General features: G+C 48.4%; 1 protein-coding gene across 5 annotated transcripts in view; it reads left to right on the top strand.

Annotated features, from left to right (window-relative positions):
* The window catches only part of RPS6KA2 (ribosomal protein S6 kinase A2), a 386,569-nt gene that overhangs the window by 271,726 nt on the left and 96,560 nt on the right, over positions 1-18,283 (top strand). Inside the window, exon 1 of one of the 5 annotated variants that reach the window (XM_079938700.1) lies at positions 15,499-15,709. The exons of the other annotated variants lie outside the window; for them this stretch is intronic. Coding sequence (XP_079794826.1) covers positions 15,689-15,709 — 21 coding nt within the window. The 5' untranslated portion in view covers positions 15,499-15,688. Of the gene's footprint in view, positions 1-15,498; positions 15,710-18,283 lie in introns of those variants that run through there. 5 annotated transcript variants of the gene reach the window in all.

The following is an 18,283-nucleotide window of genomic DNA, read 5'->3' as shown; positions in this document are numbered from 1 at the left end:
TGCCTTTGACTTACATTTGTAGTTCTTATTTCTATTTCTGTGCTTATTGCATTTTCTAGAATTTCCAAGGGACTGTTAAATAATGATGGTAATTATGTGTGTTTTGCAAGCCCTGTAGTTTGCGGGGGCGGGGGTTGTTTCTGTTTTTGCAGATGAAATACGAGAAAGAAAAATGAAAGCGTTGTCATTGGCGACGTTAATCTCTGACTGTGGACCGGTTATAGCTGTCCAGGTAACTTCCTATCAGGTCGGTGGGCAGAAGGCAGCTGAGACCAGATTGCGTGACCCCTTTGTGTCCTTGGATGGCTCTCGGGAATTCTGGACATCCTGTGACACGTGTCCTGCATGTGTGCCCTTGTGTGATTTTCTGGGAAGAAGAGGCCAAGGATTCTGTCACATTCTCAAGGATTTCTGTCACCCCAGGAAAGTTGAGACCTGCTGCATGCAACGAAGTTCCCTTTGGTGGTTACAGGGGGCGGGGAGCAGCAGATGGGGGACGGGGTGATTCCTGGACCCGCAGGTGAGGGCGCTCTGGGCAGTGGGCGTCTGTCCTCATCCTCCAGACCAGAGATGAGACCCAGCCCTTGGGTTTCCCGGGAGCAGGGCTGCCCCGGCGTGGGTGCTGCAGGAATTCCACTTCCGTGCTGCTCTTTCCGCAGTCGAGTTGGCTTTTAGATTAAGACAAAGGAGATGGGTTTCTCTGGGCCATTTTTTAGCAGACGCTTGGTGAATTTCAGTTGATCCCGGATTACCTGAGAGAGGTGTACGCTCCTGTGTTCTGCTGGTCTGAGCAGGTCTCCCTGTCGCATTGCAGCACCCTGGGTTTCCTCTGAGCAGACTTTCCAGTGCAGACGGGCTGGGTCTCAGTCGCGGCTCCATTTCAGCGATGCAGTGAATTGCACATCCTGTTATAATCACCTGCTGGTGTGGCGCTCTCTGCTTGGAGCTAGCCTCCCGGTCAAAAATTATTTTCTTGGATACCTAGTACTGTTAACACGTCAGCATTTCTGTGTAGTTAATCTGTCCAAGTCTACACTCTTATATTAAATTGGAGCCCTGGGAAATGGACCAAAATTAGTTCTCTTCTTCTTATTTCCCCTCTGGGTGTTGCCAATCTCTTACTGTCTCTCTAACTTGGCCACCCATTTTTCATTCGGGTTTTTGAGTCACTGCTCTGAATCTTCTGGTTGCAGCTTCTGTTAATCACTCATGCCCAGCCCCATGTATGGAAAACATATACCAAGATCAGGTCCAGGTTTGCAGGCCAGCAGCCAAGGACCCGGGCCGTCACTAGCAGGTCCTTGGAGCACCACTTCTCAAGTCATGGTTGACCTGTAGTCAACCCAATTTAAGAGTCTGTTTTTAGCAAGAAAGGTATTTGCAGAAGAGTGTTAAGAGGACCCCTGATGTTTTAATGTCTTCCTAATTTACCTCAGTAGCTCATCATGGATCTCTTTATCCATTAATTCATCTGACGCTGTTCTAGAAGCTGTTTTCTGCATACCCCCAACTCTCTGGGCCTTCACTTTACATTTGCCGTCTTGCTGTGTAACTAGGACTTTTCTTTTGTGAGTCAGTAGAACCTGAGGGAAGATCCCTTTTGCTCAGCTCACCCTCTGTGACATGATGGCCTGTGCTCCTCTGGCCCTAGGCCTCTGGGTGGCTGCTGTGTGACCTTGAGCCATCATTGAGCCTCTCTGGGCCCAGGTGGGTGCAGGTGTGAGGAGGGAGCGCTCTCCCTCCAGCCTCTCAGCAGGTGGAGCCCCTCGCCCAGAGGCCTGAGGGCCAGAAGTGAACAGAAAGGCTTGGGGAGGCTCCAGGCCAGCGCTGGGCGATGCTCAGAAACCGAGGAGACCAGACGCAGGGGAGGCCTTGGGGAAGACGACAGGGTTTGCACAAACGCTGCTGTCCCCACCTGGTGAGTTCTACCCCAACAGGACCCCCAGGGCCGATGCGTCCGAGTCGTCCAGAGATGAACCTCTGGCCGTACCTGGGGGCAGAAGCTCCACACCCACAGGGACGTCGTCAATCAAGGCGACAGAGGATAGGCAGCATGGTTCCCCCCTCAGGAGGCTGGGCAGGGGAGCAGGGGGAAGCGGGGACTGGGCACACTCGTCAGGCTGCGACCCGGCACGAGTGAGGGTCCCTTTGCAGATGCTGAGAAACAGCCGGTGGGCACTTTCGGGGGGAACATTCAGAAATGACGCTGATGTAGGCCCCTCCTACGGAGGAAGGTAGCCTCGTCCTACAATGCTGGCAGTGAGAGGCTGGGTTTGGACACTGGGTTTGGGAGTGGAAGAATCTCACGCCCACCTGACGATAAGTAGTCACGTATTCAGGCGTCACTTACAGGCGAAGCCCTAAATTCTAGTCTGGGTTGATGTGAAAACCTTTCATTCTTTATCCCTTCCCGGCTTCCAGGTGTCTCTCTTGAGAGGTAGTTATCAGAGCGACGTGGCAGCTTTACACCCAGACAGGTGGCCTTCCTCCTGGCCTCCTGGCTGCAGAATTCATGGACAGTGTCTCCTGAGATGGCCCGAGGTGACTCTGGACCCACTTGGGATCCTGTGTGCCTGCACGCGGCTCAGAGCTTGCCGTCTTCAGGGATGCTGTCTGGGGGCGGGAGTCCACCCTGGTCCATGCTGGCTCTCCACAGGCTGCACACCACCTGTCCGGGCTGGCGCTGGGCTCCCCCAGCTGGTAGTTCACGGGCTCAGGGCATCCACTACTGATTATGGTCTAAACCATCTGGGCCTGGCTCTGCTCTGCTGCCAGGTCCCGGCACAGCTGAGGAGCAGAGAGCTGACAGCACTTGGGGACCAGCCAGGCCCACTTGGGGAGCCGCTACTGGGCCACGTGTGCAGCTGAGGGGCCGAGCACACTCAGGGAAGCCCTTCTGGGCTGGCGGCGGGGCAGGACCACTGAGACCCTGACCGTCACCGACGTCGCCCAGGGTCACCGCCAGCTCTGACATTTGGATCCAGGGCCTGGTGAGCCAGCATAAACCACACATCGAGAGCCTCCTGGGGGCGCTGGGGAAAAGACAAGCGTAGGATGTGAAAGAGAGAATCCAGGACTTTGATTTTTAAGATTCCTTCTCATCGTCGTGGCTGACTTTCAGCTTAGGGAGTGGGCCTGTCCCCTGAGCTTAATGATTTGGAATTGGTTGTAAATTAAATTATTTGGAGGGGGAGGTGCAGGGGAGCCAGAACCCCTCAGCAGGTGGCCTAGCAGGAGTCATTCTCACCCTGCTCTCGTGTCACAGGCCAGGATGCGCGGGACCAGTCTTAGGATTGTTGAGCTTTTATGAGAACCCCGTGCGAGCCGTTAACCTAGATTCACTGCTTAGATTGTAGAATACAACTGGCTTCTCTGAAGCACATCTGCATCGTTTAAAACAATTTTATACCGTAAAACACGAAGTGTGGCTTTGGGCGAGATTTTTGTAGAGGACCCGTTTTCCTTTTCTCTTTTGAGTGTTAGGGATTTACTTCATGAGCCTCTGAGAGGAGACAAGCTGTTTCTGTTTCTTAAGCCCCGTGGTCTTGAAGTCCCGTTGGATGAGGGGGCTCTTCTCACTCACGTGAACTTGGAGCAGGAAGCTCCCTTCCCACCTCACCCGGCAGCCGCTGGTCGCCTGCCCTGCTCTCTGCTGCACCTCTTAGGGGTAGTTAAGTCAAAGCCTCTCAGTGAGCACTGCCAGGTCATGGCCCCAGGTGGACGGCTCCGACACGGGGCGTCCCGTATCCTAAGGCCTCCGTCCCCTCCTGGACACCCGGGTCTGCTGAGACGAGGCCTGGCCGCTCGGGGCCGCTGAGGAAAGGCTGTCCTCCGCCACAGGGGACGGACACTCCGGTGGTGGCCAGGATCAGGTGACCTCGAGGAGAGCAGGTATGCACACCCCAACCTGGAGGAAGGTCCATTCAAATTATTGTTACTACTGCTGAAAGAATAGCCCTGGGCTTCTTTCCTTTTTGAAATGGTCGGTAGGCTGAACACACTTCCCTCAGGGTGGTAGCGAGGGCTTGCATCCCAGATGCACACGCTGGTGAGAGGCCAGGAGCTCCGGGGAAAAAAACACCACGTTGGGCTGAGAAGCGCTCCCAAAGGACCACAGGACAGGCCACCTGCATGGGAATGAGTGACCACTGGTGGCATTTCTTGGGACCTACGCTCGGGGAAGGGTCAGGGAAGAAGAAAAGAGATAAAAATAAGACAATTCTAAGGATGGCACAGGCTTGGACCAGGAAGCCGGTCTTTCCCTTCGCGGGGGAGCGATGGGGGGGAAGGTGCGCCCGAACCCGTCTCCCCTGCAGCACTTGGTCCCCTGTGCCCAGCGCCCGGGATGTTGGTGACAGCTCCGTTCTCTTCTTCTGCTACTACTTACCTGTCCCTGTGGACGTGGGTTCTGTGCCCCTACCCAATGGTACATTCCCTCTGGGCATGTCAGGACCCTGAGCCCCATCTGAACTCTGATCACATATCTCAAGGGGCGGGCATGGAAGACGTTGCTCCTTACGCTGCCTTGTGACACACGCCTTAGGAGAGTCATTTCTTCAGGAAGACAAAGCAGGTAATGTATTAATTTTGTGTCTTCCTTCGTTGTGCTTGGTTACCGTTTATTGTAAGGTGCTTGTTAAGACCTCTTTAAAGAGATGCTGAGACTAGTTTTTCTTTGAAATAAAAATCTATTTCATTGAAGCACATTGAAATATGTGCTTACAGTCCCAGGAGTCGGACAGTAGATCCAGACCCATAAGGTAGGAAGGTGTGAGGCGCGGTGTGCGTCGGTGTCGCGGCTCATGGCCTGTGTCCAGGTGTGGCAGGGGGTGTGCAGTCTGAACGGAGCACACGTCTGTGTAAACAGCTCTGCTCTGCACCTTGCAGCACTAGTGACCAGGAAGCTTCCCGTGGTGTGACTCCGTGTCAGCTCACACCCGCATCTTCTCCAGTGTCTTCCTGAACACCATAAGAAATGATTGATAGTTCTTGGAAAATTGGGCCATTGGTCCTAGCATAGATGTCCTCTTTTTGGTAGCATTTAAGAGAACACGATGCCCATTTTTACTCAGACATGTTACTGAACCTCAGCAAAGCCTACTAGTGGTATTTTAGACCTAGGATGTGTATATTGACTACAGTGTAGTTATTAACTAGTGTTTAGTAAGGAAAGTGTTCATTACTTAGCACGACGCTTTTCCACGCATTCTGACCGAAGGTCTCTGTGTTCAGAAACTGTTGGAGGACTTGCATGTTTGGCCGTTGGGTACACGTTTGAGAAATGAGGTGGTACCAGTGAAACTCATACGTCATTACTCCTGCCCCAGTATTTGCTCCTAAGTTATACACTTGGAGCTCTCTGTGTGTTGAAAAAGAAAACAAAAGCTCTCCTGAACCCCTGCTCTCCACACTCCACACATCAGGAGACGGCAGTGCCTGGAGGGTCACACTCCAGTCCCAAAGGCCTCCAGCTCCACCCAGATCTAATCCTCTGGTGAGGACTTGGATATCCTCACAATATTCATTTTTGAACGTCAGGATCCTATATTCCCTCATTCTAAATGGCAAACGTTTTAATGTGTCCCCAGCTCCACCAACTCAAAAGCATAATCCTTTTCCCCGAATATCACTAAAGCTCTCTGAAACTCCAACAGGATCATCACCCCAGGGTTCCTGCCTGACTCAAAGCACGGGAGACCCAGGTTGGCTGTCCCCGTGTTCACGGTGGGGTCCGTCTCGGACGAGCCACGGCTGACGTCCAACTGCCCAAGCTCACCTCTCACGTCCTGACTTTGAACTTCCTCCTGCTGGGCAGGCTTCTAGGCCCCTCAGACTCACCCACTTCCTTCATGGGGTTTTCCATCATCTTAGAGGACATTTCCTTTCCCCAGGTGGGGCAGACGACAGTGACACCCCACACCTGTGACACCTTGGGCACGGCCCCCATCCTGTGGGAGGAGAGCGGCCTCTCCCACCCTCTCATCGGTCCTGAGGGCTGTCGCTGGGGCACACGTGTGGTCCAGGCTGTCCCAGACTTCCTGCATGGCGGGTGAACTGGGGGGAAAACGTCCTGCAGGTCATTATAGGGAATATTGGGAAAGTGAGGGTTCAGAGACGGGGATTCCGTATATAAATTAGAGCCCAGAATGATTTCAAGTTTTCTTTTGATCTCTTGATACTTGCCTGGGAGTAACTTGACTGTCTCGTAATTTATCTCTGTTACTTCCTTACGTTATAGAAAACCCTAGTTGTTTTAGTACGTGGCATTATATCTTCATTAACACTTTTTTTTGCTAACACACAGCCATGCAAACCCAAAACCAATTTTTCTCCTTTCAGCTTGGGTGACAGAAAAACTCTCTCAGGATGTTGGGTAGGGGAGATATTGGCGTAATTCAGTCCGTTCATTTTCCCCAAGCTCCGCAACAGAACTTCAAGTTAACTTGAACTGAGTCACAGCCAGGCGCTAGGAGACACCACTCAGCGTGAGAATAGTCCAGTTCCGGGGTGACCCGAGCTGCCCGCCGTGGAAAGTCTACCGGGGCTTGGTTCCCAGGACCCCATTTATGTTGGTCAGAGAGGCTTCAGGGCTTTATCTCCGCAGGCGAGCCTGGGAAGGACGCCCTGCAGCCAGGAGTGTGTCCCTGCGCGCTCAGGCCTCCGTCGTGTCTGCTGCTGCCCAGCTCACTGCGCAGACAGGCTGAGGACGTACTCACCGTGGGCTCTCCCCCGTGCACAGTCAGCGCAGTTGGACGACCGGAAAAGACAGCATATTTGGTAAAGCAGGGTATGATTCGTAGGCACTGGTTAGTGCCCCTGGCATCTGGGTGTTGGCATTTGGCTTCTTGGCACTGGTCTAACTGGGAAGGTGTGGAGTTGTTGGGACAACGGACACCAGTGATACACCCAGTTCATGCCCGTCCCCCCAAGCCTCCAGCAGGCTCTTACGGTGGCCTTGGTAAGAGGACGGAACGCGTTTCTTAGAGCAGTGTACTCTTACCAGGAGTACCCAGACAAGCCTTTGGGTTTGGTTTGGTGTCTGGTAGCACTTTTTGGAAGACTGTAGATCCTTTACCTGGAATAATTGGATGCGAAAGTGTTACGTTCTGCGTGAGAACAGCAACTTCAGATTCTCTCTTACAATGTTCCTCTGTTTAAAGGAAGGTGTGTGTTGTTTCCTGGTTCACCTGGCCTCACCATGTGCCACCTGCCCACACGTGTCTGTTCCAGGCCATTCCCGATGGTGTTCCTTTCTGGGTGTGGGATTCTCCTGCCCTCTGAGTACTATGTGATCTTCAACCGCAGCTCTTACGGAAGTTCACGTTCCTTCTAAGATGAAGGACCAGTTTGCTGAAAAAGACCCATTGATTCAGAGGGGCAATGAGCATATTTAGGTGCTTTTCAATGGGTGTAGGAATAGTCTTTCCCATAATGTCGGGTATTAAGAGGAAAGCCTTCAGGGGCTCACAGGTCAAGAAGAATGAAAATGCGATGATAATGACAGAGGAACCCATTCGGGTGAATTGAGCACCTAGTGTGCAGGGCCAGGTCCCTCAAACGGCCGTTCACATCGCGGCAGGCAGGCGACACAGCTGCTTAGGAGCTGGAGTGGGGTCTCCTGTGGAAGGGAGGCTTCCTGATGACCTAGAACTTGGGAGAAGGAGCGAAGAACGGCCCGGGAACAGACTGCTTGCTGAATCCCCAGAGATTAGCTCTGGATGAAGGACGTGCTGATCATTCCTGGCTCATCAGAGACAGAGAATCAGAAATCACCTCTTCTTCCCCCAGATTTCCAGACACGGCCCCTCCGTTCGGCGCTCACTGTCTCCAACGCTCTGCCCCCTCAAGAGCCTCACACACTTACTTCCATGCTTGACTTGGTGCATTCAGGCTCCTGTTACACAGTTCCACAGACTGAGTGGCTGATGGACAGCAGAAATTTACTTATTGAGGTCCTGGAGGCTGAACGTCCAATTCAGTGTCGGGTGAGGACCCGCTTCCTGGTTCATAGATGCCGTCTTCTCGCTGCATCCTCACGTGGCAGAGGGGCGAGGAAGCTCTCTGGGTCTCTTGTAAGGGCAGTAATCCCATTCCTGAGGGCTCCACCCTCCTGACCAATCGCCTCCCAAAGGCCCAGCTCCTATTACCATCACACTGGGGTTAGGGCTTCAGGCTTTGAATCTCGGGGGACACATTCACTTCAAAGCAGTGTCCTGGGACATCCCTGTCACCTTCACCCTTAGTGGTCCCTTGTCTAGAGGCCAGCGTCCCTCAATCCCTTTCCTTTCCTCAAAAAGGATGCTCTTGATCGATGATGACTCTGTGTCCTCTGTCAGAATGAAGAAATCTCAGTTTTGGTTTTTTTGGGTTTTTTTTTTGTGGTACGCGGGCCTCTCACTGTTGCAGCCTCTCCCGTTGTGGAGCACAGGCTCCGGACGCGCAGGCTCGGCGGCCATGGCTCACGGGCCCAGCCGCTCCGCGACATGCGGGATCCTCTCGGACCGGGGCACGAACCCGTGTCCCCTGCATCGGCAGGCGGACTCCCAGCCACTGCGCCACCGGGGAAGCCCGAAATCTCAGATATTGAGGCTGATAGCAGTGTGTCATAAAGAGAGGTGTGAAAAGCCATGATGTGGAGACGGACCCCGTCTTGTCCGTCGTGTAGATCCTGCCACGTACCTGCGAGGAAAGCAGGCTTGTTTGCTTAGGCGCAGTGTTGCAGGTTCAAGCTGTTTCAGTACATCTGAGTCCAAACTGCTGAAGAAATGGGTAATTTTTACCTGGTGTGCATTGGATGGATGTTTTCTGTCATCACTTGGACAGTATTCTAGCTACACAGGGAAAAGGTCAAGGAATGAAAAATCCCTTAACTCATTTCAAAATCAGGTTTTTAAAATTACCGATTAATTTATCTTTGTAAAACTCGTGACTGCCTTTCGTTTGCTGGGCCCTGAGTGTACGTGCAATTTGAGTATTTTTAAGACTTTCGATAGAGTTGCTGGTGGTGTCGTCCAGAGTGTTTCCTCAGCTTTACCCGGGGTGGAAGGTCACACTGTTTTCTCAAAAAACCAAAAAAAGAAACCCGCAACTCTTTCCGACAGCGCGTTGACTTGCTTGCTTGATCTCATGTCTGATGGGCCAGTGTGTGTCCTTTGGGGACCGTGTCCTCACTGCCACCAGCACCTCTGCCTCTGTCTTCTCGTCCAGTGAAGGCTCGAGTCGCAGGCATTATTCCTGAGCCTTTCTGTCCACCCCCTCCAAACAGCGTGCGCATCCAGGGAGAGGCGGGCACGGAAGCTCCCCTGGGCTTTTTATTCAGTCAGCAGCTCGCAGTCCAGTGTTTTCACAACAAAAGAGACAGGTTAAGCTTTGTCTCACATCCACCTTATAAAGCGGGCCTGGCGATCTGGGAATATTGTAGTCACGAGGCTTGAGACAGAAGTTGAGATGTGCACAAACTAGTGAAAATTTGCAGAGCTCGCACTTAAGGAAAGGCGTAGGAGTAATTTCCCAGGGAATCATTATTTGAAAAGTTCGAAGGATAATGAGAAAACTATGTCACTCTGTGGGAAGAAGTAGCTGAAAGCTGAACTTATGAACTGTGTCAGCTGCGTCACCAATCATTCCAAGAGCTCTTCGCTCCAAGAGCTGCTTGAGATCATTCCCTGGAGTCCCCCTGTGCGCGCGCAAACACACACACACGCACACGCACACGCACACGCACACGCACACGGAGGGCTGGGTGCAATTTCAGCCGCCACTTTGGGGCAGCCTGCTGGCGAGAGCCGCTTCCTAGACACAGATGCTCTTTTCCCATGAACAGTCTCTGACCTAAACCTGTGAGTTTTCCGGTGGGGCTCAGTTCTGGGTAAGATCCAAAAGGATGCTGGAAATCTCAGTGGGATTTGCACTGGAGTTCCAAAGCCATCATTCTGGGAAAGAAGAGCAACTTGGAAACATTCAGAAACAGATGACAGCAGGCTGGTTGTCCTTCTTCAGCCTCTCAGTGTGTAGCTGCCGACAGAAAACGGCCAAGTCCATTAAAGCCACGTGTGGCTCAGGAACAAAGTCATGGACGGGGAGATGCACCGCACGTGTGATACTGGGACAGCTGAGTCGGGGCAGGACACAGCGGGGAGAGGGAGGAGAGGGCATTGGGAGGGAGGGTCCTTGCTACTCTGCCCGGGATGCTTGCTACTCACGACATCACCAGTGGTCGCCAGTCTGTTTAAATGAATCCTGGTCCTTGTAAGCATTGCTTGTATCAAGGAGTTTAACCAAAACAATAGTGTGAAAAAAACATGCGTAAGTGGCCAAGGTACTTGATACCTACAGCGTATGAGCTCAGCCTACCGCGAGAATTTTCAATCCAGCAGTATTACATGAGTGTGCTCATACGCTAATATGGAACCATTCAGAGTGAACACTGTTGACGGCGTGTCACAGCTTGACCGCAGAAGTGACAGAGCACCTGCAGCTGTCGCCAGGCTCCCAGCCTGCATCTGAGGTTCAGGGCGTAGGTGTCATGGTTGGTTCATCACTGCTGTAGCACCAAGTAAAGAATTAGTTGTCTTTGCAGGAAATGATAGAACTTTTACTCAGCAGTTTGGGATAATAGCGTCAGCAGAAGGAGTTTTCTAAACAAATTTTCAAATCACTTTTTCTGGGATAAATAGTTAATTTTTGACATACTACTACCAGAGTCTCAGAAAAGTCTCAGGATTTTCTCCACCATCACTGAAGCCTGTTGTAGACAAAGGGTGTGATCTTGAAGTACAGCAAGATATCTCGAATTGCTGGAAAGGGCTGAAGCATTTTGGCAAAACCCAAGCTAGGATAGACTTTTACAAACTTTTATAATATGATTTCTTTGAATTTCAAAATCGTATGTAATGCAGATCTCGACTCCACGCATGTGGGACGTTCCCAAGCCCATGTCTTACACCATGAATCACATTGCCCCTCAGCAGGTTGGCTCGGTCGTGCTGCAGGCCTTGTTCAGCAGACGTACTCTGGACCGAGCATCCCATGGGATAACAGACGTGAGGGCGTTCAGTGCACCTTGCTTAAAGCACCCACAAGGTCTTCATTTATTCCTGTACAAACACGTATCGAGTAAATGCTGTGTGCTGGGCGCTTTGAGGTAGGAGGGTACCACCGAGAACGAAACAGGTATTTGCACAGAGGGGCCAGGCCTATGGGGGATTCAACTGATAATGACAGTGATGTTGTATTTACCCTGCGTGTAATCCCTGATTTCTCCAAGAAGTGTTTGCAGGTCAGCTGCTTCTCTCAAACAGCTTCACAGGTCATTGGGTAACAATCAGCTTGAGTCTACTGTGGAGTAAAATTTCAATTGTCCAGACCCCTCGGTGGCCCTGCAGGGGGTCCTTGGATTCTCAGTCTCTGGTGCTTTGGGAACCGTGGCCATGCTGGTCGCAGGGAGCTGCATGGCAACAAGGCCACTGTACCCTCTAAACCAAATCAGTTTGTCACCTCACTTGACGTGCTTCGTCTGTGCTCGTGCCTGTTTGGAAATCTGCATCTTTGGCTTGTAGTGGCGAAAGCTTACACATGTGTGGAGTTCACCAGTTAGCTTCGTTCCATTTGAGGGGTCCCTTGGGGCCGAGTTCTCGCAGCTCTGACAGCTCCACCCTCGGGGTTGGAGGGCAGTGTGATGTGGATGGGCTGATGGGGGCATTTGAAAACTTTAACATGTATCTGAGTTTTTTAGCAGAATGTTTTATAATTTTTTTAAATGTCAACTAAGTTGGTTTTAAAGAGAGGAAGAGGGGTGGTTATTCAGCTAACTTCTTTGAGGTTTTTGGCCAAAAGTTTCATCTTTTCAAAAGTTTGGAAACCTGATAAAAGCACGTTATCACTGAAATTGTTTAAGCTTAATTCTGAAGGTCATGACTGTTCTCTGTCTGGATTCTGTGTGTAAGAATCTTCGGGATAAGAAAGGGGATATGGCCAGGGCTAGCTCCATGTCATGTGTGTTCTGAGACTCTGATAGCCAAATTGGCAGTCTTCTCTAAGGATATTTGGGACGATCTACTTTTAGCAGGAAAAAATGGCTGGGACCAGAGTATTGACAGTAGTTCTAGTCTGTTGCCCTAAGCATTGCCCTCATGCATTGGCCTTATATGGGGGATGCCACTCACGTGGAAACTCCCCTCGAAGGTTTAGGGATTATTGATCCGACACGCACACACATTACAAAAGTGACTACAGTTGATCTTGCTTAGATTGCTACTCATGACTGTTGAAGAAAAAAAATTTAAACCCTTCATATTTATATCTGTGAAACTATTTAAGAGAAATAAATTTATCACACAAGTCATTTTGTCTAATACCCCATAGCAGACAGTCATCTCTAATTTCACTTTTAAACCTTTTTCCCTCATTTTTCAGTTTCCAGTAAATTCATACCACCCACCTCCCAGGAAAAAATTCTATTAACTCCCTGGCCGCCCGCCAGCCTGGGAAGTTCGTGTTGGTCTCTGCGTTGTACATCCTTGTGTTTACCGTCTGTGCCCTGATTGGAAATACTGTATTCGTCCAAGATGAACCTTGCATGTTGAGTTTAAAAATTTTAATAGCTTTAAAAATATCGAGCCTTTCTTTTTCACCAAATGGTAGGTTTATTCTTTGCATTCAGAAAAGGTATCCAAATTCTTTCGTGTTGGCTTCCATCTTTTTGTATTCTTGCAGCAAGTTATTTGATCTTATCTGCTTTTCGAAACTCACAGTTCATTTTACATAAACTTTCCATTGTATTTCAGTTTAGCTGGATGTGATAGCAGTGGGTGAGTATAGGAATCCCACATCTGTGGTTAACAAGGTGACTTTGTTGATTTAAATTTCCTTATATGGAAGCCTGAGTCTTCTTGCTTACGTTTACATTTCTATATAAAAGATTCAGAAAACAAAGGAAAGAAAATTAACCACTTATACTTCTCTAACACCATCACTGTTAACTTCCTGATGTATTTCCCATTAATGTTTCTCCGACAGCTCTTTTAAATGTCAGTATAGTCATCATGTACATAAAATTTATTTACTGCCTTCTTTAATTTAAAATCTTATAACAAGGCTCCTTCAACATTGCAAGTAGACTTCAAAATCACTTTTTAAAAATATTTTATTCTGAAATAATGATAAAATAGCAGAAAGTTTTAGAAACTAGTACAGAGGTCCTATCTGCCCTTCCCCCAATTCCTCCACTGGTAGTATCTTGTATAACCATAGTACAGTATAAAAACTAGGAGTCTGACACTTGATGCAATCAACAGAACTTACGCAGATTTCGCCGGTTTTACATGTGCTCTTTTGTGTGTGTGTGTGGTTCTATGCAGTTTCATCACACGTGTAGATTCATGTAACCTGCACCACAATCAAGGCAGAATTTTTCCATCTCCACAAAGATCCCTCCTGTTACTCTTTTATGCAACACACACACATGTACACCTGCACACGCGCACACAACCCCTTACCTCTGGCAACCACTAATCTTTTTCTCTAAGATTTTGTCATTTCAAGATGTTATACGGCTTCCCTGGTGGCGCAGTGGTTGAGAGTCTGCCTGCCGATGCAGGGGACACAGGTTCGAGCCTTGGTCTGGGAAGATCCCACATGCTGCGGAGCAACTGGGCCTGTGAGCCACAACTACTGAGCCCGCGTGTCTGGAGCCTGTGCTCTGCAACAGGAGAGGCTGCGACAGTGAGAGGCCCGCGCACCGCGATGAAGATTGGCCCCCGCTCCCCACAACTGGAGAAAGCCCTGGCGCAGAAGCGAAGACCCAACACAGCCAAAAATAAATAAATTAATTAACTAATTAAAAAAAAAAAGATGTTATAAAGGGCTTCCCTGGTGGCGCAGTGGTTAAGAATCCGCCTGCCAATGCAGGGGACATGGGTTCGAGCCCTGGTCTGGGAAGATCCCACATGCCGCGGAGCAATTAAGCCTGTGCGCCACAACTACTGAAGCCCGTGCGCCTAGAGCCCGTGCTCTGCAACAAGAGAAGCCACCGCAGTGAGAAGCCCGCGCACCACAATGAAGAGTAGCCCACAGCAACTAGAGAAGAGCGCACGCTCAGCAACAAAGACCCAAGGCGGCCAAAAAAAAAAAAAGATGTTATACAAATGGGAATCATATTGTTGATGAAAAAGTAATCAATAGTCAATCTAAGAAAGAAATAGAAATTTTAATTTGAGCCAATCTGAGCATTATAACCCTAGAGACAGTCTCTTAGAGAGCTCTGAGGACTGAAGAGTAAGGGGGAGGCCAGTGTATATGTGATTTTGACAAAGGGGGTACAGGCAATCAAGCACACATCTTGATAGAAGGTTACTGCTATGTGCAAGGAGAAGACATCTTAGTTAATGGTTTTAGTGCTTTTGTAAGTATGGGAAGATGCAAGAATCCAGGTTCATAAAAAGCTTCTCCTGAGAATATCTAACTCTCTGAGGGCCGGTTCCGCCCGTTGTCCCAGAGCACAGAGAGCTTCATCCTTATCTTTGTTCTGAATTCCATTCAGGGTGTCTTGTAGGTCAGCAACTGCAGTGGCTAATGATTTGATTCTTGTAGAACTGGATGGTGGGCAACAGTCTTTATTTTGCAATCCCTTCCCTTTCAGGCTTAATTTTGACCAAGGTTTGGGAGGCGTTTCCTGACCCATTTGCCCCAAGGCGCTAGGAATGCTCATCCCCGGGTCAGGGGAGGATTTTGTCGAGAGGTCACTCCAAGTGCTGTTACTGGACTAGGCCCCGTTAACAGCAGCCAAAAGCCTGTGGACCACCTGCCTTACTGGTCTGTTGTGGTGCAGGAAAGAGTTCCCTCTTGTGGCTTCCTCCCAAATCTCGAGTTAACACTGTTACAGTCATGCATCTTGTAGGACTATATGTTTGATGAATCCTTTCAAGTCACCTAATCATTGTTATTTTTATCTGAGACTCAGTCACACAATTGGTAATGCAAGAACCAATAATCTTGTTAAAGAGGCAGAATACAGGTAATGTAACTGGTAACATTAATAAGGTCGTAAGTAGGTATTTAAGCTAAGACCTTCCCTTAGGTGTGGCTCAGTATCTCCCCAGATGGTTTTACCAGACTGCTCTGCACCAGTCACTATCTTTAAAGGAATCCATGTATTGGCCTTGGACGTAAGGCTTGTCTGCAAGGCTAGTGGTGGGTGATCGTGACCCCTTACAGGATTGAGGAGGGAATGCTGTCTTCTAAGGAGTTGTATGGCTGACACAGAAGGAGAAATTTGATCTTCATGGCTGAGCTGGTATTCCTGCCGTTGGGAAAGTCTGGTTAATGTATAATGCAGACACAGAGCAAACTAGAGGGGAGGGAGGAGGCCCAAACAGGCAGAGAAGACGCTTTATGTTTACATTTTTCTTGTCTTCCCTCCAAGTAGGAATTTTTGTTTCATCAGGATAAATATAATCTTTTGAGATTGGCTTTTTTCACTCAGCATCATTCTGCGGAGACTCACTCGTGTCGTGTGTATCCTTAGTTTGTCCCTTTTTATTGTTGCCGATGATGTGTCCCAGTTTGCTTAAGCATTTAAGTTAGAGGACGTCTGGGTTGTTTCCTGTTTGGGTATAAGGCTGCTGTGAACTATCACATTCAGGTTTTTGTGTGAACGTACTCTTCATTTCTCTGGGATGAATGTGCGAGAATGCAATTAGTGGGTTGTACGGTAAGTTCGTGTTTCATTTTGTAAGAAGCTACCTGACTGTTTTCCAGCAGCTGATCCATTTTCCATTCCCACCAGCAATGGATGAGAGATCCAGTTTCCCTGCCTCCTCACCGGCATTTGATGTTATCGCTATATTTTCTGTTTTAGCCACTGATAGGTGTGTAGTGATATCTTACGTGGATTTGCCCTTCTCTCGTGGCTAATGATGTTGAATGTATTTTCAGGCGCTTGTTTGCCATTTGTATCTCTTCTTTGGTGAAATGACTGGTTATCTCTTTTACCCATTTTCTAATTGGATTATTTGTTTTATTTTATTGTTGAGTTTTGAGAATTTTTATTTGTTATAGCTACAAGACCTTTGTTGCGTAAGTGGTTTGCAGGTGTTTTCTTCCAGGCTATAGCTTCTCTTTTCATCTTCTTAGCAGAGTCTTTGCAGAACAAAAGTTTTAAACATTGATTAAGCTCCGTTTACTGATGGCTCATGCTTTGGAGATCATATCTAAGAATTTCCCCCTTATTCCTAGGTCCTGAAGCTTTTCTCCTAAAAGTTTTATAGTTTTGTGTTTTACATTTAAGTCTGTGATCCATTTTCAGGTCATTGTATAAAACGGGATTTAGGTCTGTTTTGTTTTTTTTTTTTTTTTTTGCCTTGGAGGTCCAGTGCTCCAACACCGTTTGTTGAAAAGACTCTCCTTCCTCCACTGAATTTCTTCTTCATCCCTCTCAAAAATCAGTTGGGTGTATTTGAATGGGATGGGTTCATGCCCAGGCTCTCTGTTCTGTTCCATTAGTCTGTGTGTCTGTCCTTCCACCGGTATCTCACAGTCTTGATTACTGTAGCTACGTTGTAAGCCTTAACATCAGTAGAGTGATTCCTCCCACTTTATTATTCTTTTTGAAAATTGTTTTTAGGGATTCTAGGTCATTTGCGTTTCCATATAAATTTTTTTTTTAAGAAGATGTTGGGGGTAGGAGTTTATTAATTTATTAATTTATTTTTGCTGTGTTGGGTCTTCGTTTCTGTGCGAGGGCTTTCTCTAGTTGTGGCAAGCGGCGGCCACTCTTCATCGCGGTACGCAGGCCTCTCACTATCGTGGCCTCTCTTCTTGCGGAGCACAGGCTCCAGACGTGGAGGCTCAGTAGTTGTGGCTCACGGGCCTAGTTGCTCCGCGGCATGTGGGATCCTCCCAGACCAGGGCTCGAACCCCTGTCCCCTGCATTAGCAGGCAGATTCTCAACCACTGTGCCACCAGGGAAACCCCTCCATATAAATTTTATTTTTATTTTTTATACATCTTTATTGGAGTATAATTGTTTCACAATGCTGTGTTAGTTTCTGCTGTACAACAAAGTGAATCAGCATATGCATACATATATCCTATGGAGGTTCCTTAAAAAAACTAAAATAGAACTACCGTATGACCCAGCAATCCCACTACTGGGCATATACCCTGAGAAAACCATAATTCCGAAAGATACATGTACCCCAATGTTCACTGCAGCACTATATACAATAGCCAGGACATGGAAGCAACCTAAGTGTCCATCAACGGATGAACGGATAAAGAAGATGTGGCACATATATACAATGGAATACTACTCAGCCATAGAAAGAAACAAAATTGAGTTACTTGTAGTGAGGTGGATGGACCTAGAGACTGTCATACAGAGTGAAGTAAGTCAGAAAGAGAAAAACAAATACTGTATGCGAATGCGTATATATGGAATCCATATAAAGTTCAGAGTCAGCCTATCTGTATCTACAAAAAGCCTTGTTCAGACATTGATGGGAATTGCATTATGCCTACAGATCAGTGTTTGGAGAATTATAGTCTTTACTGAGTCTTCCAATCTGTGGACATGAATGTCCCTTCATTTTTTTTACCTCTTCTCTGATTGTTTTCAGTCGCGTTCGGGAATTTTCAGCACACAGATACTGTACGTGTTTTGTTAGTTTTCTCCTAAGTATTTCATTATTCTGGGAGCAACTGTAAATGGTGTAATCACTTTTAATGCCTTTGTAAAATTTCATTTGGTGGATGTCATCATTTACTTAATTCTTCCACTGTTGGCTGGACATTTAAATTGTTTCTCATTTCTTCACTCTTATTTAAAAAAACATTGTAACAAACGGCTTTCATATTCAGATTGTTGATAAAGTCTGAGGAGTGAGATCCCTGGGTCAGGCGGTGTGAACGTGTGTGCCTCTTGGTGACCGTGGAATTGGTGTGTGAATGAAAGCAGGCTTCCCGCTCAGTGCCCACCAGTCTGCCCAGCTGTCCAGTAAGACCGATGGCTTTCTGTTCATAGTGGCATATATTTTTCCAAGGCGTGGACTCGGTGGCTTTCAGATCCTGTCCTGCCTGGTGACTGATGACTCTCCGTCAAAACATAAAGTGCTTTGCAGGGCACAGTCATCGCGTTCCCAAACACATGACCTCATCCTGCACACGTGCCCGCATGTTAAATCGTGCTGCCGTCGTTCCACTCACCCAAGTGGCAGCTTACGATCCTCTTGCAAGTTATTCCCGTTTGCTAAGATGTTACCGGTTTGAATAATTCATCCTTATCTAC

Source organism: Stenella coeruleoalba (genome assembly GCF_951394435.1).
Source record: "Stenella coeruleoalba genome assembly, chromosome: 12".
Taxonomy (NCBI): domain Eukaryota; kingdom Metazoa; phylum Chordata; class Mammalia; order Artiodactyla; family Delphinidae; genus Stenella; species Stenella coeruleoalba.
This window is presented reverse-complemented; position numbering and strand designations above follow the sequence as displayed.